Source organism: Vanellus vanellus (assembly GCF_965231255.1).
Source record: "Vanellus vanellus genome assembly, chromosome: 5".
NCBI classification, from domain to species: domain Eukaryota; kingdom Metazoa; phylum Chordata; class Aves; order Charadriiformes; family Charadriidae; genus Vanellus; species Vanellus vanellus.
Window position 1 is genome coordinate 78,799,352 of NC_138910.1, and position 23,122 is coordinate 78,822,473.

General features: G+C 44.2%; 1 protein-coding gene across 5 annotated transcripts in view; it reads left to right on the forward strand.

The window, feature by feature from the left end:
• Positions 1-23,122, forward strand: part of NFIA (nuclear factor I A) — a 253,310-nt gene that overhangs the window by 147,693 nt on the left and 82,495 nt on the right. For all 5 annotated transcript variants that reach the window (XM_082484428.1, XM_082484431.1, XM_082484430.1 and 2 more), the window contains exon 4: positions 17,371-17,445. In XM_082484428.1, coding sequence (XP_082340554.1) covers positions 17,371-17,445 — 75 coding nt within the window. The remainder of the gene's footprint in view (positions 1-17,370; positions 17,446-23,122) is intronic.

Here is a 23,122-nt window from a genome sequence, read left to right on the forward strand (position 1 = left end):
TCTGCAGATGAGCTGGCGAAGCACTGGCTCTCTCGCTGTGCCAGCTGCAGGAGACAGAAGGGGCTGAAGGCGGCGTTGGCCGGCCGGCCGGCCGCAGCGTCCTCCTCTCCTGCTCGAGGTGGAGGTGGTGGCGGTGCAGTGGTGGGTGGCAGACCGCCCATCTCCAGCAGCCGAGGGGGAACGTCTTTCTGCTGCTCAACAAGTCCACCCGGAGCATGAGAGGTCCCCCACAATTTTGAGTCCCAGCCAGCCTGGACCTTCATAAGAAACCGTATTTTTCCTCCTACTTACACATTTTACCCTTCACCGTATCTTGGACCGTCAGCACCTAAACCTTTGCTGCTTCAGCCAGAGCTTGGTTCATTCGGCCGTGAATGTCAGTGTAGCACAGGGCCACCGCCAAGAGCTGCGATAAGGGATCATGCTTTCTCGCTCGTGCTCATGTGTTCTTTTGTTCTGACTTCCTGACCAAGGCAGGAGGTATTCTGTTGACTCTAGGCCTTTCCAAATATATATAAACGCTATGAAAATGTATGCTGTTATTTCACACCTTCCTCTGGTTTCTGTGTGTGGTGTAGTGCCTGGATGAATCATACCTGGTTTTACAGGTACAAGGTGATTTTCATTCAAATGGATTCCAGCATCATACTCATATTTGGTTTGCACACGCAGAAAAAATCTATATATGTGCGTATACCGCAGATTCATGTGTTAATCAGGTGCTTTCCAAGTAGCCTTAATTTTGTAAATCTGAAGTTGTGTGCATGAGCAAAGAGGGGCCCATGAAGAGCAATGCACAGCTCCGGAAAGCTGTATGCTGGACTGTCGCTGTTGTCAAGGGATGGTGCTCTGGTGAGACCAGGCTCCCAGAAAAAGCCTCATCACTTTGATAGCTAATCAGATACTATTTTTTAATTGCAGATGCTACTTTTTAATTGCAAAAGTTGCTAGAGAGGGAATGGAAAGAAAGTTTAGGGTGACTCTCACAGAGCTGCGAGAATAAAATCCCCTCCGAAGCCTGGCCATAGTGAGACTGAAATGGAAAAATACCAGATCCGTTTCTTGGAAAGTGAGAAGGAGACTTTTATTTGCAATGGTTTGCAAATATTTTCCCAGGAGCGAGGTAGCGAGTGTGGCAAAAGGGGGCAGGAGGAAGGTGAGGTGAGCAAGCCACACTTGTAAACATACTCCTTTAACTCTGCTATTGTTATCTTGCACACAAAGGGCGCCGCAAGTTGTTTACAGCAGTTCATGTTATTCATTTCTGCTCCTTTTTCTCCTGTCAGTGCCGTATCTTCAGTTATACAACTTTTTTTTCTGGGTTGTGATAGTGTCCGGATAGATTTTGGCGGTGGGGTAGTAGAAAGGTGCCAGTTGATTAAATGTGCTGCTTACTATGTGCATTTCATGTCTGCTGTCTTAACATTTTTTTGTTAACCACTGTTGCAACTGAAGAAAATGCTGAAGTTTGACAGTTGGGAGTTGCTGCCGAGTATGTGCTGTAAACTATATCATCCCTCTGCCTTCTCCCTTTCTCCCCCTCCTGCTGAAACCAAATGATTTATAAAATGCCTTCACATTCTTGAGTGAGTTCACACTATCACCTCCAGGCACTGAACTGAGGAGTCTTAGGAGTGCATGGGAAACACAGATCTGATAGCTGGTATTTTTCTCTGAAAGAAAAAAAAAAAAAAAAAAAAAAAGAAAAAAAGGGCTGATGAAATTTAAAGGAGAAAAGTTTCCTGCTGTGCCCCGGAGTAAATCTGTAGTCAGTGAAGCACTTTCTAGTAAACAAGAGATGTACGTGGTTATAGTGGGTTTTTATTATTACACACTGCCATTGTTTTCCATTTTCATAAGATTCAATTAATGTAATCATTTTAGAGTGTCTCTAATCATTACCTCCCACCCTCCCTCACTCGTACTTGAAGCAAGGGGATCTGCTGCAAGCCACACTCTGGGATGAGGAGCCGGCACCTCGCTCCTGTCACTGCCAAAAGGAGGCACAACAAAAAGACAGGGCTGCTACCGGGGATCCAAATATTTTTCTTCTCTCTCTCTCTGGCCTTTGCAGAACGCATGGCCGGCGCGCCAACCCCTGGCTGCGGTGTGCCCTCCATTGGGCTCTCTGCCATGTCACCACCCTGCCCCTGTCCGCTGCAGCGCTGGGTGGCAGAGGGACAAGCGGTGCTTCAGTGGTGTGGTGCCAGCGTATGGGCTGGCAGTTTCCCACTAGCCCTTAGCCAGGCACAAGGATATCAACACCATCTTGCAGACCAACAAAGGGGCCAAAGCCTTCACTGGCATTTCTTCTCCCAGGATCGTAAGGAATGCTTCTTAAGCAGCTTCTAACACCCGCTCACAGCGAATCTAGACCTCTGTCCCTGGTATTTTTCTACTTCTGTTCCTTACTCTTAAAATCCTATCTGTAACAGAAGGCTTTTTGACAGCTGCATCCCCATCTGAAAACCTGCTGGTGTTTGAGGGTTGTCCCCATCTGACCAGCTTTGCAGTGCAGACCACCTGCAATTTTCCCACATGTTATACCTCAAAGTCCTTAAAATATCAGGGAATTCGCTTTCAGGAAATTTCCAATAGCAGAATGCAGAGAGCTAGCCGTGTCCCCCACGCTGTACAGAGGGGAGCCAATTTTACTGTACAGCAGAGCATGCCGTAGCTTGAGCTGCAGGAGGAAGGGAAGAGGTGAGAAGCTGGAGAGCATGGACAGCAGCTTGATGGACTGAGGTAGCTGTGGTTTTGAGGCAGCAGGGGAACCCCACATATTTTTGTGAGAAAAAGCTTAGAGCAGTGGTATGGTAGCGGCCCACAGCTCAATTTAAAGCGATAGTAAAAAGGTCTAGAAAGGCTATGACAACCTGAGCAAACGGCTGAGGAATGAGGCAGCCCAGTATTAGTGAACCCAGATTTCTGTCTGTCATGGCCGTGAAGGATGCATTTGCAATAGGACAGGGAGCCGTCCACCGTTAGAAGGAGAGAGAAGTAAAAATCATCCCGTGTACAATATAAATGTAAGTTGTTATTACTACTATTGCTATGTCAGCCGTAAACTGTTCCCACGAGAACAGAGATGCAACATCATTGAAAAAGAATGTCTTACTGTGAAATGGGCAGCAGAAACACTGTGGCATTATCTGCCGGGTAATGAATTTACCTTGGTGACAGACCATTATTCCCTCCTGCAAATGAACCAGAGGAAGGACAGGAACACAAGGATAACTCAGCGATACTTGTATTTTACATTCTTCTGAATTTAAGAAAAAAAAAGAGAAAAGTAGCCAGATACAAGTGTAAGGGTAGAGAAGCATGGCATGTCAAGAGAGATTGCCTGGGGCAAGATATGGGGAGGGAAGAAAATTTTCTTTCAGGTCTATGCTAACATGGTATATGGACTTCTTAGGCTTGGATGTCATCCCACCTAACATTAAGCATTAAAATGAGGCACCAGCTATGAACCTAAAATCCTCACTCTCCCTCTGTAATCAGCAGAGATACTGGGTCTTCTGGGAATTCACCCCTCTCTCTGCTGAACCTCAGGGAGTTTTAAAACTGAAATTTTGCAGGTTAATGCTGTAATTGCTCCGGATCTGAGATTCTGCTGCTAGGGGAAGTCACCCAGCCCTCTCCTGCTCATCCTGGAAAGGCAGACAAAGAGTTTGCTGCAAGAGCAAAGGTGGATCTAGCACGGCACAGTGACTTGGTTGAATGATTTCTTTGGGGTAGAATAGTGGACAGTGCCCACGTGTACTTTCTTCCCTTTCCGTTTGTCTCTTGACTTCTACAGAGTGGGAGTTTGATAAATTATCATTTTAGAGAAGTGTTTATGTGCTCTGTGGAAGAATGTGTCTAGGGATGGGCACACTGGCAGCAAGAACTTCCTCCTCAACTCTTCCAGTGAAGTTTTGTTCTAAACTGCCCAAATGAAGCCAGTATTCAAAAGTAAAAATGTTCTGTTCCATTTCTTGTTTTCATTCTTTTATGCGCCTGGGGACTAAGCTGCCATGAAAAAGAGCTCATTCTCACAGGATGTCTTGCCTAATTTTGCAGACAAGAGGTTCAGCTATTCCAATTACGATGAGATAAGAATCTGAAATGTTGGGATCACATCCATCCTGAGTTGAACTCTGAGTCTTCCAAAATCCATCCATCGTTATTTTTCCCTTTATTTCTGTATTTCAGTAATGCAAGCAAAGAAGGAGTAGAGAAGAAATGGGTGTTTATGCATTATAAACCATAATGGATGGGGTTCCTTTTTACCTGAGTTGCTTTAGTTTAATGCGAAGTCAGACGCGGTACAGAGTCTCGTCGTTTACATGCAGAGTGCTGTTAGAACAAGCCTGATGGCTGGCCCAGGGCAGGTGAGCCAGGCTGCTAAGCATGGTCCAGGTTCCAAGTCCTAGCCCCTGTGGTATCTTCAGATTGTCCCATATGCATGCGGATAGGGCATCTGACACAGCAGCTGCCACATTTCTGCATCCCTGTGTGACACCCTATGCCACACAAGACTGACTGCTGAGGAGGAGTAATAGGGTCTAGAGAGGCAAGCCGTCTGCCGTGGGGAGAGGACTGCATAGGCTCAGTTGACCAACCCAAGCAAGAGATTCATCTTAGGTCCTCACCTCTATACTAGGACTGTGTCTAAGTTGCTGGAGGCAGCCCCCTGGGGTGAGACACCCCACTGCTGTCATCTCAAGTCCTTGAGGCACCTCCCCTGGAACCACCCTATCTGCCACACATGGGATGAGCATGTGAAATGGGATAAGGACTAAGAAGGTCCCTCTCTGCCCCTTCTGTTTACTTTGTTAATCTTGAATATCTCACAATACACTCACAATTAGTGAACTCAGAAGCCCTCTTTGGGCTACAGTCTGAGCAGATTACACAGAAATAAATTCAGTCCGTGTTCTGGCCTGACCTTGGCCTGAACCTGAGAAAGTGAATGCCCCTATCACACCAACATGTGTCTGTAGAAGTACAGTAAACACAAACGGGGGTCACTGGCCCTCTCTGTCGTACAGTCCCAGGCCAGGAGTCTAGAGTTTTGGGCTGTCCGCCCAAGTACTTGTTAATAAATGTCCATTCTTAGTCTGTAAAGGAATGTAGACAGGGCATCCTGCCCTACAAAACACAAACTTAGAATAAAACAGAAAGAGAGTCTCAGTCATCATGCAGAGCTCTGCTGCTGGTCTCCACATCCAGCAGTCTCTTCCCACTGGGCTTATGCTGCTAGTCTGGGACTTGGCTGGGGGAATTATCCACTAATACACTGTGGATTCTCCACCACTGTCTGCAAGTGTAGTTGCCTGCCTAACCCCAAGTGCATCAGTCCTTGGGAAGTCAGTCGATAAGTGTGTGTGGCTTCCTCCTCAATACCTGAAGGAGGCAGAGACCTGGCAGAGCCTGGGCTGTGAGACAGGAGGGCCTGGATCACCCAGGTTGTGTTCCTTCTAGGGCTGTGCAGTACTTTGCCCGTGCATCTTTACATTCCCAGTGGAGTCAGTCAGGGGCAGATGAGGGGATGACATGCATGATCCTTGTGGAGATTCATCAGTGGCTTTGCTAGTCATTCCACCATTTTGTTCTTCTCTGGAGACGTCCTATGTAACTCAGGTGAAGTTGGTGCAGAACTTGTTGGCCACCCAGAGATTCTGTGCTAGGTGGAGCCACTTTGTTCTCTGCTAGCAGGCAATGAGGACAACCCTTCCAGTTCCCAGCCCTCAGTATGCAGTGCCTCTATGGAGAGGGTGACGCTGCACTGGGTGTCACTGCTGGACAGGAGTTGTAAACCCAGACTTTTTTGGCACATGGTATCTGCCTACAGTGCCCTAATCTTCATCCATAAGCATCAAATTTTCTGCTCTAGGTCTTGTGCAAGCTTGACATGTCCCTAGACAAGCATTACTGTGCTTCCAGACCCATCCCTTTCTGTCTTCTCTGCCACCAGTATATCAAAGCTTTATTCCAGAGACTTACCTTGGTACCCTACTGTCCAAGGTGAGACAGCCCAGGCACCGCTGGAGAAAAGCTCGTGAGGTTCCCTCCGTCTTCCATGCAGGGATCTCTCAGGTTGGCCCCGACTGAACTTCATGAGCCCAGTAATGTGGACAGTCAAGGACAGACTCTAAGTGTGTTGTCATGCCATGAAAGCCTCTTCCCCCCCCCAGCCACAAGGCTAACTAACATGTAAACCTGGTGGAAGTCAGCCTACTTGGGACTAAAAGTTGTCGAAGTTGGGAGATTATTTTCTGTACAAAGAATAGAGCAACAGCCTTCTGGAGAGGAAACTCCAAGCAATACAATGGAAAGGACGATCGGTAAATAGAGTAACACGATTTGCATGGGGCTTATTGTGAATTAAAGTTTCCTCACCAGTGGTGTCCGCAGAGGAGGTGTGAGAAGCAACTCTGAAGGGAGAGGAAAGCCCCCGGGGAAAGGTGGAGCTGGCTGATCCTTGTGAATTAGCTTCCATGCCCAGCATCCTTATTTTTGCATCGCATTTATACTAGCTAATCTTCAGCAGATATTTCCACAGCTTCCATTATCATGGTGTCCAGCCGCAGCCTTTTAAAAGTGCCTTGGTGTGAAGAGAGAGGAGTGCCAGGAAGAGAGGATGAGAGGAAACAGCTGATGAAGCCGCCGGGGTTTGTGTCCATATCGCCCAGCGGAGCGGGCAGGAAAGCTGCCTGCCCTCGCCTGACCCTGGCCCCACCGGCTCCTCCTGGACATGGGGCTTTTCTAGAGAATTCTGCCACATGCTCTGAATACGTGGATTATTCCTATAACTGTAAACTAATGTGTAAATTAAAAGAAACAACCAACACCTCTTTTTATAGCCCCCTATTTCTGAGTCCACGGGGCTTCAGACTCCCTCGGTTCAGCTCCGAGCGTGTCTGCAGAGTAACCTTGGAGGGTACGCTTAGCTGCCACCAGCCGAGGGAGGCTTTTATAGATCCTAAAATAATTACAGCAGCGCTGAGTCTAGTTGTATAATTTCTTGGCAATATACTAATTAAAACTAGATATTTACATACAACGCTTATTTAAACTTAAGACGTATTTAAAAGAACCTGCAGACTTATAATAACTATATATCATGGCTTTATTGAGGACCGTGTTTTTCATGCAGATTGAATTCTTGAGCGCTGTTATTAACATAAATGAGCCCACGGCTTTATGTTCAGGACTGAATACTTCCAGGGCATCTGAATCATCCTGGTATTTCATTTCACCATCTAAAATTATTTTTAAAATACTACATTTTTAAAACTTGCTGTATTATGGCAATTAGACATCGCTCTGTGTTTACTAGGAACAGAGAGTCCAGCAGAGCTGAGTGTTTAATGTGATGAATAGTGTTAGGAGCTCAAAGAAAAGTCAGATGCGTGTCGGCACTTATCAAAGCTGTTCTGCTGCTCAGAATGACTGTTCGTGATACTTGTTTCATGATAAACTTCCTCAGAACATGATGTTACTGGAAAAAAAATGATCCACTCTGAGAAATACGCAGGTGACACAGTTGAGTCAGCAGCTTGCAACAGTGACACAGGCTTACGTTTATAAAAATCCCCACTGAACTTTTGTCTTCTGCGTGCGTGTATCACAGCCTTAAAATCTGTTGCCACAAAAGTGTCCTGTTTCTTGTGTTCACTCGCTAGCTCTTTAAACTAACAAAAATCCTCCCACCACCCTGATGAAGAGGTAGATTCCTGGGCTTAAAAGTCTTAATAGTCACAGAACTTTCTTCTTTCATAAGTGATTCATCCTATAAATGTTAGTATCTCTAGTGACCACTGATACCTATGGGGAAACAATAAACGTGGAAAAATAACAGACCACTGTGGAAAACAGAAAATCCTGCCTCCTGTACGAGAGGGTTTAATTATTGAAGTCGCAAGCATTTCTCCGTGCACAAGCATCTCGGCGTTCATAGGTGGAAAGTACCTCATGCTGTGTTTGAAATATCAACTGGATTTAAAAGAAGGCTTTGTGCTTCACCACGGACCTTTCTTAGCCTCCTGCAGATGGTCCCTGTTGCTGAAAAGAGACATGACTTGTGAGACGGGGAGACCTCCGCGCCGTTTTTTCGTGCTGCTCTAATCCTGCTTTACACCCATAAAGGACTTCAGTCCTTAAGCCCTTACCCTTTTTCTCCTAAATATTAAAATTATTTTCCTGACTGTCATACCGTATTAAAGCAGAATGAAAACGGGTTTAACAATCGCTGGCATGGGGCTTCTGTACAGCATGTGTGTCACAAATCATGTCACTTTTCAGCAATAGGGCTGCTGCCAGCGGGAGGCTCAGAAATGCTCATGTTAATCAAAAATTTTAATTTCAAATCAAATTGACAGTTTACACATGGTGAGAAATGCTTCTCACCATGTGATATTTCAGTATGCTACACTGGGCAAAATGGGTGCACTTTCCTGTTAAGAATTTTGACTGCAGTATCTGCAAATTTATGGGTTTCAGTGTATTGGGTATGGTGAGTAGTTGATCTAAGGGAGCCCCTTGGAGAATAGGAGACAGAAGGGTTTTCATGCAGCCTGGCACTGGTGAGCCGCTGTTGGCACATGCTGCTGGAGAAATGACAGGTATTCAATAAACATCACTATGGTTAAGAGGAAGATTTAAAGGAGGGAGGGGCTGCGGTGCTATAAACAGGATTTGAAACAAATGTGCTTATTTCAGCCCGTGATTAGTCTGAATACCTAAGTATTCCACACCAGTTTTTAAATATCCTTACATTTATTTCCACACTGATGTTCTTCACATAGCATCAACAATAATATTTATGGCATTAATACCGTAGCTAAATTCTAATCTGAAGTAGTGTAAACCCAAGTAAACTCTACACGTACCGAGGCACGCTCCATCGGTGCGCAGACCTGAACACAGCTACATGTCGTGCTTACGGCACGCAGCCCCCAGCGTCGGCTGCTACACCCCCTTACCTCTGCCAGCAGCTTCCTAGAAGTCATTCGACAAAATTCAGGAGGCAAAATGTCAGCTGATACTTGATGAGGAGCAAGAGGAGCGGGGACAGTTGATGGAGCATGGGCGATCAGCCCCGGGCAAACGAGTCATAGAAACTCACGTTTTCAGGCTGTACCACATAGATGATGCTGACATCAAAAAATGACCAGCTGAAAAGAAATTTCCTTAGATAATTCTCTTTTGGAGGTTTTTCATCTCTCTGAGGGGTCCTGAGGTTAACGTGATGCCTATCTCATGACACTGGAGCCTTTATTTTACAAGGGCCGTGTAGGGGGAAAGGAACAGGGGCGGCAGTACCCACCTTCTCGTATCTCCCCCTCCATATTTATCGTTCGCCTGCGAGGGTGAGGAGGTGGGTGGGTGGGTGCCCGTTGTCGGCAGCCAGGGGAGCGCCCTGCAGCAGCACATGCCATCGGCATCCCCGGGAAGCTCAGGGAAACCGGGTGGTTTCTCTGGGCTCATTTGGACATTGAGTCATGCTTCGAACTGCGAAGCCAAACTGGTAATATCACCGCAGACCTTGGAGATCGCAGCTGTCATTGCTCTTGTAACCAGGGTTGATATGAAAATATGAAGATAAATAACTCCTTCATATTATTATTTTCAGGGAGGCAGGCTTTTCTTTTTATTACTCTTTTTATTGTTGGATGCCATAAATATTCCAGAATGATTATCCCAGGGTAGATTTCATCTCGTTTACTTCGAAAGGCTTTTGAGAAGCACATTATTTTTATAAGCTGCCAAATGAGTATGACCATTTATAATGATTTTTCTTCTTTTCTTTAATATTTACTTTTTGGATTGAGGACCTGAAACAGAAATATGCTAATTTAAGACATCTGTTGTTTTTCAAGCTATAGGCCCCTATCAGTATTAATGTAGTTAGTTCATTTATCGAATTTGGTATATGGTAGAGAGGGAGATTCTTAATTTTTATTGTTATATCAAAAAACTGTATTTAACTGATTTCTCACCCCCGTGAGTACTGAAAAGTACCCTACAACGTCAGGAGTAATCAGAAATGAAAACCCACACCCGACATCTTAGATCTTGGAATGGTTTCCATTGCACAAGGTCCTTCACATGAACTTGAAGGGCTTTCAGTGTTTCAAGAAGACCTTTGTCTTCATGAGAAAGGAACTGTCCTTGTGCCCTCCACTTGGGCAAAACCTGACATGATTGATTCCAATCTATGATCGGTTCATTAACAGTAATAAGTTGCCATTAATTCCACTATCTCTGCACTTAAATACCAAATGAGCTAAATCTCCTAAGAGCTGAAGCTGCTGTGGATCCATGCAGGATCAGACTGTTGGTGACACAGCCAGCCTGATACCACCTTTGCTCTGGTCCACATTTAGTAATTCGCAGCCCAGAACTTGGAGCTCAGTATGACACATATTGATATAATAATTAGGCATTATTATTATTAGAGATTCTAAAATGCCGTGAGTATGAAAGGTGACGCGCAGTGAGAGGTTACATGTGTATTTCTGTTCTGATTCACCTCTGGAGAACGCCCATCGTGGCGGGTGGGGTGGATTCCCCAGTGAAGGCGTGAGGATCCTTTCTCCGAGCCACCTCCCAGCGCCTTCAGATGCGGATTCCCGATGGCCACCAAGAGCATACAAACTGTATGGAAACAGAGCTGAACTTGAGCACTGATCCCCGAAGTGCACCCGTGAAAACTAACAGTGCTTCACAATTTCGCTGTCCGCTACATACAGACATTTTAGCTAAAACCCAAAAAGGCAAATCATTTACCAATGGTTTTGCATATTGTGAAGGGTTAACAAAACTTTCATTATCACACTCTATTAAGCCAGGACCAGGAAACAATTTCTAATCAACACTCAGATCTGGGCAGGGATTGTGCAGTCTTTTGTAGGAGGCCTCAGATCTGTGTTCTCTATTCTCACATGCTCACTTCCAGCTGTTGTCATTGAAATCCCACATAATCTCCCCGGGTCAAAGGGCAGTCATCCATGACTGCCGCTGTTAGGAGGTTATGCTGATTTCTGTTGTCAAATATTGGCCCTTTTCTCTTTCAATCACTCCCATTCTACTTTTTTTAACAAGAAAGATCCAGCCTAGAATTGTATTACATGACTTTAAAGTCTTAAAAGTGTTCCTCTATTGTACTAACACGACATGCCCTGGACGGTCTAATCCATCCTGCTATGGGCCAACAAAGAAAGTTCTAGTGCTTCTTAAAACCTCAGCCAAGGCAGGTAGGCGAGCTGGGGAGAATAACGGCGAATGTGACATGTGCCCCAGCAGTTATTTCATAAGAAAATGTGTAATTTGTCCAAGGTGAGCTATAGAGGTGGCATTAAAATTAAATTGGAAATAACAAGCTGAAATAGAAGTGTGAGCATTTGTCAGGGAACAAGAGAGGTTTCTGTATCACCTTTGATGTATGATATCTCGCTTAACTCTTCTATAAAAAGTCCGTGAATTAAAAATGTGGTATAATTTACCATTAAAGGTTTATCACTTACAAATTTGAGGAATGCATTTTGTACAAAGCAATTAAACTGAGGCTGTTGTGCCAGCTCTGGAGGTCGGTACGTGGGGTCTGTTGGTAAACGCAGATTTCGTCGGTTACATGCAATATTCAGGCCTGTGTGCAGCTCCCTCGTGCTGTCTGCCGTCTGAACAGCAGAGACATTCACTTGGAGAGGGTATTGCGGCTGGGATTGATGGTCTCTTCCACCTCCCCGTGTTTGGCCCTATGGATCCATCTAGCTTTCCATCTCCAACGTGGGGTAGTGACCAGGTGTCTCCTGGCGATCGTCCCTGCTGTTGCCCCAGGCGGGGTGAGCCGGTAAAAGCGCTTGGGCAGGGGCCGGTCTCAGCCCGGGTTGCTCCCCCCGGCCACTCACGCTTGCCCTGGAGGTGGACGCTTCCCAGAAGAGAGGTGCACCGAGAGAGGTCCCACCACACGGGCACAGTGGCGGACTGCCGGCAGGACCCTGGGTCTGTGCAGGGGGAGGTGTTTCTGGAAGGGAATGCAGTGGTGGGGCTGCCGTGGCTGCGTCAGCCCAGGCTTAATAAACTCACCGTCCAATTAAGCAGAGTGTAAATGTTATGAAGGCCTTGAACCGAAGCATGCATACTCTGTCCTTTTCTTTTGCTGGAGAATGCAGATTAGGACCAACCCTGTCACTCCCATCCTCCTCAGCCAGTGCAGCCGTGGAAAAGCTAATCTTTTGGGAGTCCTCGGGGTGATCCGGGTTCCCTCTGATAACATCCCCTCTCTCAAGGCCTGCATGTGCTGTGTGATACAGACATTAATTTTCTAATCAATATTATTGCTCCACATTGTTTGTGAAACATGGGATTATCTAGATAGAGGATAAACCCCGAAGGAATCAAGTTGCACTTTGAGCAGAGAGGGCTTTTCTTTTAATCAGGCATTTGGTTAAGATAATAGGCTTGAGACCCTAATTGATTATTACTATTTTAAGGGTTTAAGATGGCTATGTATAGTGAGATGCTGAACATGAAAAAGGCTTTAGAAATGGCTCCAGCGCTAGTTTGGGGGAGTTGTGTAATTTCTAAACACTGAAAAGAAATCAGTCTCCCAAAAAGCTCTTCTACGAAGCTTAATACATTGTCACTCGGACTGTAGTGGAAGAGAAATAACCAGACTTGGACTTTTTCATCTTCAAAGGAATAACTCTTTCCCGTTTTTATTTAAGCTTGGATTTCAGGGAACCAACTGTATTTCTGTTTAGAAAATAACTTGTATATTTATGGTGCAGTCTAACTACTTTATAATAAAATTAATACTGTTGGTTTACACAAGGAAGCCTGCTAATTAAATAACAATAATACCTTGAGCACCTTGAAAACATCTTCTGATATTCAATTAAGGAACAATAACCCGACGAACTTTAACCTATAGACCATATTCAGACTTTCTACATAAAAGTAATTGCATCAGTCATGATTTTCTCAAGCTACAACACAAGCACTTGATTGGTAGCTCAACGTCTGAGACTCCTTTTTACAGCATTAATTGGGAAAGCAGACAATACTCTCCCTGTAAACTAGATTTTAGGACGAAGGTTAGTTGCCTTTGTACACGTTTACTCATTGAAATAGGAATGTTTGCTTAATAATTCAAAACAAATAGCATTAGACAACAAGTCCTAATCCTGATTTCTCCTCTGCCAGTGTAAATTAGGAGAAAATTAGGTGAAACTCTATTTGATCAGTGTAGAAAGACTTGTTTAAAACTGCTTTGAGATCAGAATTAGGCTCCAGCAATTCAAGCCTTTTCTTCTGGCTTCTTTACTGGGGTCTAAAGGAAGAATATGTAAATTGCATTATGAATTTTCTCCCCAGTTAAAGCAGTCATCAAGTTAATGGAAAGATGTTTTTCATGTGGTACTTGTTATGATAGTGTTGCATCGTGTTTGTACGCTATACCAAATGTTTGATTTGGTAATGGCATATTATTTATTAGCTAGTATCCCAATTTGCTTTGTTCAGTTTGGTCTTATTACCCTGAGGTTTTTTCTGCCTTGGGGGGGCGGGGGAGGGGAACAGTCATCCTTGTGAACCAAAGTGAGGTCTTCTGTAATGAGCTAACTCCTAGCTGGACATAGACTTGGGTTGAAGGCAATGATTTAACCATATATTTAAATACCTGCTTAACTTTGTCGGCCCATCTTTATGTGGCAGGGCAAATAAGCATGTGCTTTAGTCAAGCATGTGATGAAAATTAAGCTCTAACTGCTTTGCTGAGTCAGGGCCTGCCTTGGCTAGCCAGGTGTCTTAATTTATACTCAGAATTTGAGTGTATGAGCTCTGTTAGTTTTTTATAAAGTGAGTAAAAATTCTCTCATCCTCATTTTGAACACCTGCTTTACTACCAAAATGTGACTGTCACACAAAACTGCAGAGATAACCTGATCGTATACAGCAATTTCTATGTCCTATCTTTGGGATATTTAGCAAAAGTATCACAGTGCACATATATTTCTGTAAAGTGCTGTATGAAAAGTAAATCTTGCAAGCTTTCAAGATGTTTAATCATCTTTTCAGTAAAGGAGCTCGTTAATGCTAACATTTGCATATGTAATTGCTTGACTTCACCTATTTTTTTTTTCTCATTTGGAATTAAGTGGAACAACCAAATTGATATATTTTTTCATTTTGACCCCTGTTAATAGGTGCAAAATGTTTATTTTGCATATTTTGTCAATCCTGCTATTTCCCAGTCGTTCTCCTTTTACACGTCTAGCTCCTTTGTCCAGTTTCTTTCGTTTTCTTGTTGCACTGTTATCACAGCTCAGCAAAAACTACAGTTTTCAGCCTGGATTTTGCCATCCATCCAGGCAAACCTTTAAACGTCCATGGAGTTCTAGTGAGCTGCGAATTCACAGACCAACCGTGCATCGAGTGAGTTCAAGATACAACTCTAAGCCAAGGGCATTGCTTTCATGGGTATCAAGATGTTATTAATGATTGGCGAGACGAGCCCCTGATTTCCTAATGTTCATGAGTAAATAACAAATTGGAGAATTGTGAAATTCACCTTTCATTTGTGAAATGTTTATTTTCAGTATTGAAGGATGAAAATCTAATCACTCTTATTGCGTGCCGTTGTTTAATGATTACTATTACACGTACACGCAGAAGAAACGTTCCTACAGAAGTAAGTGCGCGTTTCAGGTATACCCAGCAAAATAAGAATCATGAAGTTAGCAGGCCCAAGGTAACTCGTTCAACTTTTCTCATGCCCTGTAGGACTCTGAGAGCTAGAATGTATTTAAAACCATTCTACGGTATTTTCATTTCTGGTTTTACCTGTGTTTGCTAGGTTAAGGTAACACGGTTAGCCATGCGGTAATCACAGTTTTTTGGATGATTATAAAAGGCTCTAGACTCCCCCTTAAAAACTCAGCCATATGTCCTACGGTAGCTGTGATTCGTTTTTTACTTCCATGTTTAAATTTCACCTTCACTCTTAGTGCAATAGGAACCTGCCGGGGAAGTGCAGGTGGAAGTGGACACTGGAGCAGAGCCGGTATGGTGCACTGTGGAAAACCAACATGCGACAGATGCTGGTAGCATTGCTGAATGCACTTCTGGAAGTTGCTCAGATACTGCCATGATGAGCACAGTATGAGAAGTTATATAGCATAGGCTGGCTTCCCTACGAAGGGCTCTGTGGAGTAGTAAGCGTCCTGGCCCTGATCCAGCAAGGCACTTAAGCATATGCTTAATTTTAGGCACATGAGTGGTTTCAGTGAAGACCTAAGAGAATTATTTTTAATTCACAGATCATTTAATTCAATAGGCAGGTCTGCTGCAGCATATGAAAAGTAGATCTTCATATTAAAAATACTTGGGAAATTGTCAATGAACAAACATTGTGTATGGCCAGCAACCATTTCTAAAAAGCAGAATGATGTAGTCATCACCTTTATTATGGTAAAATATAAAGCAGACCAGGCAAAAGCATTTACAATTATCCGAGAGCTATTTCTAAGTTGAAAATAAGGAAAAATAAAAGCTTGTGGGAACGTTTTTTCATTTGAAGTACAGAAAAATTTATTCTCTTGATGTAAATAAAAACCTTGTTTGCAGATTGAGGAATTTGTTTGTGTTGAGTTTCAGCATCAATTTCAATATTTTATAGTACATTTATCTACAGCTGGAGCATGACAGATTTGTGTATATTTATATGTTTGTGTACATAATACATATGTATACACACATACACAAGGATGCCCAAAGATATACATATACACAGTTTGAAAACTCATCATTATTGCTGAAGTATAAAAACATGACTGATGTAGAAACTTGTCTCAAGTCTGTTAGCTTAGCGACTGCGTTCAGCTGGCACCATAGGATCCTTACAGAAACAGGGAAGTTCTTCTGTGCAAGAACCGAATTCGCTGAGGACTTGGCTGGAGGTGAACGGCTGACCTCCCTCCAGATCTCTCCCAAACCTTTCCCTGACACGTTCCCTGACATGTCAGCCTCTGTGGTCCTGCACACGAGATGTATTTCTTTTCGTTCCCATTCTGCAGGTAGAAATGACAATGGGATATGTTGGGGTTTTTAAACGACCGCAAAAGAAAGACAGGAGAACAGGCTTGCAAAAGTACTGTTGCTCTGGTCACTATAGGAAAGGGCACAGGTATTGCCACAATGAGCACAGGGTACGGTAAAATATACTAAACGAAGGGAAATTGTACTGAATCTGACAGACAATTAACAACAGAGCAGATGGTGCCCCTGCAAAACATTCAATAATATATGTGTGCGTGCACTGGAATCAGTGACTCTAAGTAGGACAACCTAAAAAGGTATGCCACTTATCCTGTGGACAAGTAGGACTTTGCAGTTCTTTTAATAATCTCTTTATCCTGAGATTTCTCCTTTGACCCTGATTTCAAAAGCAGGAGGTCAGTCTGGCCGACTAACCGCAGACCTCTAATTGAAGTCCAGATAACGTCCCGCGTGAACGGCTGTATCCCGCTCCGCACACTTACACTGGGTTGCAACCCGAAAGCTGCTCCTTTTGTAATTGATCATACCCGTGAAAATTAAATGAACATTTGGTGGTAGGCATGTTTTCAGAGAAGAAGGAAAATACTGTTATGTAAAGTGTAATAACATTTTGATATAGAGGCATTTTGATGTAGAGGCATTCCTTGCACAAGGGACGCAAGTGTGGAAGCGTATGCCCTGGTTCCTAAAGACAGTCCAAAGCTCAAAGTTAATACTTTTCTTATGCAGAGATTTATTTTTCTTTTTGAAAACTAGTTTTAAATGTTAGGGATTTTTTTTTTTTTGTGGGAAAGGCTTTAATTTAATTTTTTTAACCAGCTGCTATTTTAAGATTTCCCCAGTGTAACCTTAGAAAATGAAGAGTACATCTTTAAATCTTGTTTTGTTTGAATGAATGGGTAGATAATCCTGATCAGATGTTTCTTTAGAGAATAATGTTTAAAACGATTATGGAACTTAGCTGTCCTGTCTGTTTCCTAGGTACAGTATTTTCATTTCAATTGTGAAGTCATTAGGGGTCATCCAAGGTAACCGTTTATTAAAATAGTCCTCTTTTGTTTCAGATTTCCTGTTGAGATGCTTTAACATGTAAAAATCTCCCTGCTGATGTGTCATGTTAGCTTTCCTAACCTCTAGATAGAAACCACAAAGCAGCCTACATAGCTGTATGACTAGTTACCCACCTACATAAACAATAATTACTGCTAAGTGGGAAATTAGATGTCACATTTTAAGTCTAAATGAAAGTAAAGTATTTGAGAATACTGTCATTAAATGCTTAAAGTTAATCGCAGTTCTCTCACTCTGTTTGTTTTGTAGGACATTTGGGCTTCCAGGACAGTTTTGTCACATCAGGTGTTTTCAGTGTGACTGAGCTAGTAAGAGTCTCACAAAGTAAGTATCATTTTGTGGCCAGTTTATGTGGTTTCTGCAATCCCAGTTTTTTTTCTTTGATTCTTATCATGCCCCTTCCCCAATTCAGAAGCAGCATCTTGAAAATTGAGTCTCTTCTGCCAATTTCTCGCCAGTGTTTATGTGCCACATATTTTAATGTGGGAAAATAAAATAGCGTAATTTTTAAAAGTAAACTAAAAAAAAATTAATTCTGCAAACTTGCATGTGCAAAGTGATAAGCTTATCCAGTACCCAGCTGAAAACGGGCAGACTCTGTATCAGAGTGCAGATAAATGCCTACAAAGATCAGCTTATCCGGTGGATCCCTTGCAGGATCCAAGGGCTGTGTTTTAACCGGAGCTCTAGAAATGACATGATCCGAGCACATAAGCCTGGAAATTTTCTTACGCTGCTTTTGCATGTTGCGTTCATCCCTGCCCATGCGCACATGTGTTTGTACACCTGCAAATTGATGAACTCGTTAATAATGCCAACAACTGTACCAACCTCAGCTCTGATAATCTCAGTTGTGCAGAGGCATACATCTTGACTTCGCAAGGCCCGCATTTTCCATTAACTGTATGGAATCCTGTCTTCTAGAAGGATTTGTTTTTTGACCTTTAAAGAATGCTAATGCCCCCAGCGTGAATGACACACTGCAGCATGATCATTACAGGCTTGTCAATACTCACTAACAACAGTGAATTAAGAGTACCTGTCACCACCCTGTTCCATTGATCAGAGGTGCATCGATTGTATTTTGCTATGACATAATCCAGATAGTCCAAGGAGAGCGTACGGACACTCTCTTGCGAAGAGACTACCGGTGAGCCAGGGCTGTAGGTACTGGTCCTTTGGCGATCTTCTCTGCAGCTAGTGTGGAGCTCTGCAGCAGCATCACGTTGTCACCAATTACCGCTGCTCCAGGTGAACCACTCAGCTATGTGCCCTTTTAAAACCTTGGGGTTTGCAACCAACCCCTTCAGCACAGCCAGTGATAAAAATGGTTCTCCTCCTAGATAGCAGGAATATTTGTTTATGTATTGGCTCTGAGCATGTAGTTTAAGTCCTTCTGGGGCTGGAATCTAACTGGCACAAACTTAGCAGAGAAACTGTGGGTTTAAGTCAGAACACAGAGTTTCTGTAAGGATGTTCCTCTTTTATTTTCTCTTTCGGAAAGACTTGTGCGACCTAGTAAATCGGCTTTATATGAAAAAATAGGATGCTACAAGGAAAGCATGGCAACTGGGAGAAACATGAATGTCAGAGTTATGTATGCTGGAGAGAGAGACAGAGGGCGAAAAAGTTTAAGGCAGACATTTCTCCCTGATAACTGGTGGGAAGTTTGTGAGAAGGACACAGTTAAGAGGACTTAGAAGTCAAGAGGAACTGCTGAGCGCTCGGCACATTTGCAAACCAGTTCACTTACTGAAGTGCTTAAATAGGGACTTTGACATCTAACTCATTGTACCGTGTATGCTAACTTGCTGGTACCTGTGGCACGGTGGACAAAACCAAGTTATCACTGGTCTTTGAACGTCTCCGTGTTATGTCACTTTATTTCAGTGTGACAGCATAAGGCTTTCGAAACCCACGGGATTCACCCTCCCCCTCTGCAAGGCATCCCACTTCACCACAATCTTATCTTCGCTGTAGGAGCCCTACACAGCAGAACTGCCTCTGGACTCTGTCAGCCGTGCTTCATGCGTGCACAGGACGGGGCTGCTAGAAAAGTGCCCCGGGTCAGGACTTCAGCCTTCACAGCCAGTCCCAGTCTCAGCCTCCCTGGGAGTTTGGCATTGACCTCCTGTTTCACGTCTATTTATCTTCAGTTATATTTTATTGTAACTAAGGTAGAACTTTGTGTATCAGAGATCCTAGGGTTCAGTATGCTTTGCAAACTAGGAACTGTGGCCCAGACGTTCCCTCTGCTTGCTGCGGAAAGGCTCCCCCTCCAAGGGCAGGGCACCTGCACGCAGGAGGAGCAGGACAGGAATGAACTTTATCGGAAATAAGGAAGGAGGTGTTGGTGGGCAAAATAAAAAGATTCAGCTTTTATCTGTTCCAGACGCAGGGGTTTGCGCTCTTTTTCATGAGCTCTTTAATAATCCTGGGAGGTCGGGACCTCAGTTTTATATCCTGTCTACAAGCCAGCACCTCTACCAAAAATAGTGTCCCCAAAGCATATCGGGATATCACTTCAGAACTGACTCAGAGGGAAGAGTGCCAGCAACTGATTTAGCTACACTGCTTTTGATAGCACCCTGGATTTTCCTTGGAGATGCCCCAGACATGTACTGACCAGCCGTAACCTTGTTTACTTTGCGAGGTCTGAGAAGCCCACAGCCTGACATGCCGTGGCTACCCAGTAGGATATGTTTAGTGTGGAGTCCAGCGACAAATTCCCAGCGAAAGTCAGTATGAATTCGCACGCTCATATTAAAAGAATTATTTAACATAACAGAGCAACAAAGTAATCGCTGCATATTTGCCTAAATTGGCAGGCAAGGTCTTTTAAAGAGTGTGCTTTTCCATATAACCCTTGCTGGGTTGTCTGTGTGTTCCCGTGTCCGGATGTGAGACCAGTCCACGGGTTACTTTCATTCTGGGGAGCTCAGCTTATGGACAGCCATCATCCAGACCCACCAGCAGCTATTAACAGTCTGTAGCTTGAGTGATCAAAACGTCCTCAGTCCGTTCTCTTGTTTTTACTTTCTAAAAAGGCATTGCTCCTTCAGGAGCCACTTTGGCTAGGGAAGGACCAAGCCTGCCTGTCCGTAGCGGGCCCTCACGTTTAGTCTCTGCTCTCGTCCTGAGTGGGCTCTGTGTTGGCTTTACAAAGAGGTATCATCTTTGTCTGTGCCCATTATCATCTTTCTTTCTGTGCGTGCTTTTGATAATATGATGATAGAAATAAGTGATTTCCCACAGTTTTAACAGGCCTGTGGTTTGCTGCTGTTATCTAAAATTACTCTTATGAAATACTGTTGGTAGCAATTATGTGCCAGGTTTATTTAGTAAAGTTCCCAGAGGTCCACATGACAAGGAGTCTCAAGTAATAGGCAGTTGTCTCCGTCATGCAAATTTGGGGAATGAATTAAGCAAGCAAAAGGTCAGCTGTTACCATTATCTATCTTACCTATCAGTGCTGATCATCACAGTTTCTGTGAGCTATTGAACAAGTCTAGACTGTTTTGGTAACAGAAACTTGCTTTCTTCGGTCCCATGGGTGCAGATTTTCTTTCGAAACGCTACCCAGCTACTGAATCTTGCAGAGCCTAGTAAAACAGAGAAAGTCGATCACAAATGTTCATCTGAAAAACAGATAGTTCCCTCTCCACCCCATCTGATGTGGATGTTGCAGACCACGCTGTCGGTTCCACGTTATTAGCGGGCGAAGGGTGTGAGCTCCATTCTAAGTGTTGTCTGCCACCCCAGATACTGGGGACACCCCTTCAGATAAGAGAGACTTCATTCTTCCCTCTCTAGAGAGGTTTGGGCTGACAACAAAAAGCTCAGAAGCAGAAGCGCTGGAGATGTACAAGTTTTGTGAAGTGACAGCCAGCTGTTGGCGAAGCAAAACCTTCTCCCTCCCTACCCTTGTTAGGAAAATATTCCGCTCGCTGTGTGCAGCTATCTGCAGGGCACTGGAGGATACCCTCTGGAGAAGGTGCCGGCAGAGGGGTGGTTGTGGTGCCAAACCACTGCCAAGTGTAGGGTCCCATTCGCTTGGCAGAGGCTGGGAGGCCACGGCGGGCTGGAGCAGGGAGAGAGGCATGGGGAACGCTGTTCCTCTCTTGGCTTTGAGTCCGCACCATGTGCTCTTGTGCAGAGAGCTGCTGGGAAGATCTCCTCCCTTGGAGGTCCTTCAAGCAGCCAGATAAACTGCACTGCCCAGGATGTGAAGAAAGATTTAGGATTTATGAACATTCGCCAGAGCCAAATCAAACATATTTGTTTTGTGCTGTGTTATTTGTCAAAATGACATCATTCTTCATGCTGATAAACAAGGGAATTCTGACTGCGCCCTGGACTGAAAATGCCACGCTTTGAGTTTTAAGATGTTAGCTGTGTGCGGGAAGGAGCTGTACGGAGCAAGTGGGGTGACTTTTAATCCTTCTAATGAGCCGGTGAAACCACAAGCACGCAAGCGTACATGCAGTTGCTTACTGCTCCTGTATAAACACAGAAGTGGTCCGGCTAATTATCCGTCAAACAGTTACACTCATTCCACAGGTAAGAGGTGCTTTTGTGGCCAAAGCTCAGGATCCTGCAACACGGAGGCTGCTGGATGGGGCGGGTGCCGGGCTTTAGCCACGGAGGCCGGGGCTGAGGCTGTCCTCGCCGCGAGGCAGGCGGAGGAGCGCTAGAAATGAAAGTAGTTGCCGCCGCTCCAGGCACGGAGCATGGGTGCGACGGAGGAAACGCAGCTTCCTCACGCCTTTCATCCGGCGGCCAGGTACAGCCGAAAACAAACTGCAGGGCGAGTCCTGCCAGCCCCAGCACGTACTGGATGCCTACGGCAAGGCGTGGGGTGCCCCGGCTCCTCTGGTGGGTCTGGGGAGGATGCTGCTGCCTTCTTGCAGTCCAGGAGAGGAGAAGAGGCTCTCCTCCACGCAGAGCACGTGTGTGAAAGCTGGGCTATAATAAAACACGTCTCTCTAAACGGCAGCCTGTATGTTTTCTGCTATACTAAGCATTACAGTAGTGAAGGTAGTTAAAGTCAGCAGCGTGAAAATTAACATTTTCAAAGATACTCTATATTCCTCAGCAAAGCACTGCTATCCAAAACACTCCGTTTGGGCTTGGGTATGAGAGGAAGGAAAAAAAGAATATAATAAAAAATAGACTGCAGGCGTAGAGTGAACAGTTGCCGTGACCTTGCCTTTTGTATGCCATTACACAATTCAATGGCAGTCCACTCAAACCTTGCTCTCGATCAATATCCTATTAAAGCAGCACAAAAAGTCTCTATAAACTTAGTGGTTAGCTATGTTTATAAATGGAACTCAGCATAATTAGATGGTCAATAGCAGGCTGTACTTGTAATTTTAAAATGAACGTCACACATTTCATATCTGTTGTATTCGGCAAAAGCTCTTTGAATGTAAAGATACAGTGTGTAGGAAACAAAGGCCTTGCAAATAAAAAAACATCCAGCTCCCCTTTCCTCTCGGCAGCAGCAGTGCTGCCGTGTGTTTCCCTTTGTTTATGGAGTCACAACACAGGAAAAAGTTTATTAGTCAAATGTCATGTTTCTCCCATTTAACCTTAAACACATTATCACTTTGCTGCAGTGGTACACATGTAATGATCTTAGTCACATCCTAGCCCCTTTGCAAAAATAAATACATAAAAAAGGAATAAAGAGAAACTAAATATTAACATGACTAAAAGAGAATGCCGTATTCCAAGGAAGACAAATGCCAGCCTGACTGGTTTTATTTAGTGGGTTTCCTGTTCTGTAATTCAATAAATTTTTCAAAATAAATATTCCAATTGGGTTAAGTCAGAGGGCTTTTTGTTAATTTCTCTGTTATTTTTCTTGACATTTCGGGTGAGGATCTGAGCTAACAAGCTGGCAGCGGAGGGAGCAGGCTGGCAGCAGGGGCGATGCTGCCCTGTGTCCTGGGGAGCAGCTCGGCGCTGGTTCTCGGGCAGAGGCACCCACCCTCCT